This window comes from Zingiber officinale, chromosome 3A (assembly GCF_018446385.1).
Source record: "Zingiber officinale cultivar Zhangliang chromosome 3A, Zo_v1.1, whole genome shotgun sequence".
Classification (NCBI taxonomy): domain Eukaryota; kingdom Viridiplantae; phylum Streptophyta; class Magnoliopsida; order Zingiberales; family Zingiberaceae; genus Zingiber; species Zingiber officinale.
The window spans coordinates 96,468,499-96,471,341 of NC_055990.1; the positions used below are offsets into that span (position 1 = coordinate 96,468,499).

The 2,843-nt window shown below is 46.0% G+C and overlaps 1 protein-coding gene across 1 annotated transcript; it reads left to right on the top strand.

Annotated features, from left to right (window-relative positions):
* Positions 1-567: 567 nt before the first annotated feature.
* On the top strand, positions 568-2,126 carry LOC122053902 (EID1-like F-box protein 3). Its single transcript, XM_042615816.1, has one exon. The coding sequence runs from the start codon at positions 979-981 to the stop codon at positions 1,900-1,902; it is 924 nt and encodes a 307-aa protein (XP_042471750.1). The 5' UTR covers positions 568-978; the 3' UTR covers positions 1,903-2,126.
* The last annotated feature ends 717 nt before the right edge of the window (positions 2,127-2,843 follow it).

Here is a 2,843-nt window from a genome sequence, read left to right on the forward strand (position 1 = left end):
TAACATCTAAACAAACCAAACTCAAACCAAGCTCAAGCCAAGCTCGAACCAAGCTTAAGCCAAGCTTGAATTGAGAGCTTGATAACATCTAAACGAACTAAGCTCAAGCTCATAAAAATAAACCAACCCAAATTTAAATACTCATTTTAAAAACTTGATTTATTTTAAGCTAGGCTCGATTCGATTATCTTATCAAATAAATTTGAATACCCCAAAACTCAGCTCGTTTTGTTTACCGCCCTAGTTAACACCCTTCTAATTTTTTTATTATTTTTTTTAAATGTACAAATCAAGCGGAGCAACGTGAGTGAGCGTTAGGCGAAGGTCCAGACACAAAAATCCAACCCCATTTTGCTTCCATTTTTCTTTATTATTGTTTTTGTCTCGCCTTTTTCCCGCAATAAAAGGCATTAAATCATTTTTAAAAACACTCCGAAAAGTTAAGAGGAATTATATATACACGCACAAAGTTTAGGACGCACGTGGACGGTGGAGATCATCCCACGTTGCATCCTGACCCTCCTCTCACTCACACGTGTTCACCACGGAACTGGGAGACGTCACGTCCTCCGCAGATATTTACCCGGCCCCACCGAGGATCTATATCTGAGCAGCCGCCGCGGGCCCCACGTGTCCCCCAAGCTTTCCCCATCTTAAAGCCCTCGTGTCTATTAGGAATCGATGCTGTTTTCGATCACGACACGCGTCCGTGACGGCACGAATGGGTCACGTGTCGGACAGGCATTGGATCGCAAGACTGACGAAGGCCTGGCTGGAACGTCGAGCCGACACGCGTACTGGCTCGCGTTTGAACCGGGCCGATTTCCGCGGGCCGACAAATAGAACCTGTCGGCTCGTGATTACGAGCCTATATAGAATGACGGCTGAGCCAATTTGGAGCGAACAAGCGTCGTCGTGTGTACGAATTTCAACGGCCGGACCGGCCAAAGCCAACCTCTCTCCTCGTCGTCGTTGTCGATGATTGGATTAATTGCAGGGGTGGAACCGCATCGAAGCAATGCGGCGGTGATGGAGAGTTGCGGTAAGCGTCGGAGTTGCGATTCTTGGAGAGCGGCGAGCGGCGGCGCCGGCGACGGGAACACGGGCATCATGGACGAGACGGTGTTGTTCCTGGTGTTCCGGAGCATCAACTGGGAGCCGCGGTTGATCTGCTTGGCGGCCTGCGTGAGCAGGCGGCTGCGGGCGGTGGCCAGGCGGGTGCTGTTCCGGGAGCTGTGCGTGGCGCGGGCGCCGCGGATGGCGGCGGCGCTGACGGCGGGAGGGGCGGCGCCGGCGGGGAGGCTGGGCGGCGGGTGGCACGCGCTGGCCAAGCTTCTGTTCTTCTGCTGCGGATGCGCGGCTGCCACGCGGTTCTTCGCGCCGGTCGAGCGGCCGGCGAAAGGGCACTTCGTGGCGGAGTCGCGGTTCTCAAAGACGTCGGGGAGGAGCTTCCTCCCGCGCCGGTGCTGGGGCGACCTACTCTACGTCAGCGACACGTGCGAGCACGCGGCATCCACCGGCGGGGGAGAGGATCTGGGCGCGTACAGGGGGGTGTTCCGGGGGTTCGTGCGGTCGCGGACCAGAGCGTGGTTGATCGGGAAGCGGGCGGAGCTGGAGGTGCGGACTCGCTGCCCCTACTGCGGCGCCCGGGTGTGGAGCATGACGGCGGCGGGGCTGGTTCCGAGAAGCGCTTCGCGGAGGCTGGGCGCTCACCACGGCAGCTTGGAGTACTTCGTCTGCGTCCACGGCCACCTCCACGGTTATTGCTGGCTGGCTCATTTGTCCTCCTCCTCTTCCTCCTCCGGCGACCACTACAGCTCCTCCTCCTCCTCCTCCTCCTCCGGCGAGGACGATAAACTTCAAGAAGAAGAGGAAGGCGACGAAGGGAGAGTCCAATTCTGAGCATGGTCTGCGTTCATTGCCCTGTAGTCTCTCTGTTATGCTCTGTTTCCTCCTCCCTCACCTTCACTGACAAGCGAGTTAATGTGAAAGACTGTTTTCCTCCTATTTTTTTTTTTAAAATTATATATTGTTAGTATTTTGCTTATTAGAATTCTTAGTTTTACTTAAATAATATTTAATTAAATAAAGAAACCTATTTGTAATATAAATGTAAATCATCTTAAATGAAGAGTAGGATTGTAAATAAGTCTTGTTGTGTTAAAATTTATTTACTAGAATAATCAAATTGAATCGAGTTTCAAACGAATCAAAAATGATAGTTTTGGTTTTTTTACAAGCTTAATTTAGTTTAAACTTGACTTGAATTTCCTTTGTTTAAATATTATCAAAATTTTAATTTATTTAATTGTTTAAATTTTTTATTTTTTTAAATTTATTTGATTGGTTATTGAATAATAGTTTATTGATAATTTATGTTTATGAATATTAATAAATTAGTTATTTTTTTTATTTAATTAATTTTATAGGTATTAAATGAATATAAATAATTTTTATTAAATTAAATATCAAATTTGTTTATGAAAATTTCCATTTACATCAGTGGAACAAAAGTGGGTTCTTCTTGTGCAACTTTTTTTTTCTTTAACTTTAACAAAAAGATGCTGCTTATTTGGATAATTTAACTTGTTAGGTAGAGTTGGAATGGGGACTTGGCCAATGAAACGATAAGAATTGTGGGTTGCTTTTTGGAAAAGTAGTTTGGTAGATAAGTCTCACATCATTGGATATTTTGTGAGGAAGTTGTTGGTAAATGAGCTATGCTATTTTTTCGTTTTTTTAAAGATAAAGCAATGATAAAGCAAAAAAATAATTAATCAACTTCAATAACGTTGAGTTCGGGATAATTAGTCAAATTCTATGAAAGTTTTTCTCAATTATTA

Bases quoted from the DNA above. Each gene is read 5' to 3' on its own strand.
- LOC122053902 (XM_042615816.1), top strand. From the start codon at position 979: ATGATTGGATTAATTGCAGGGGTGGAACCGCATCGAAGCAATGCGGCG.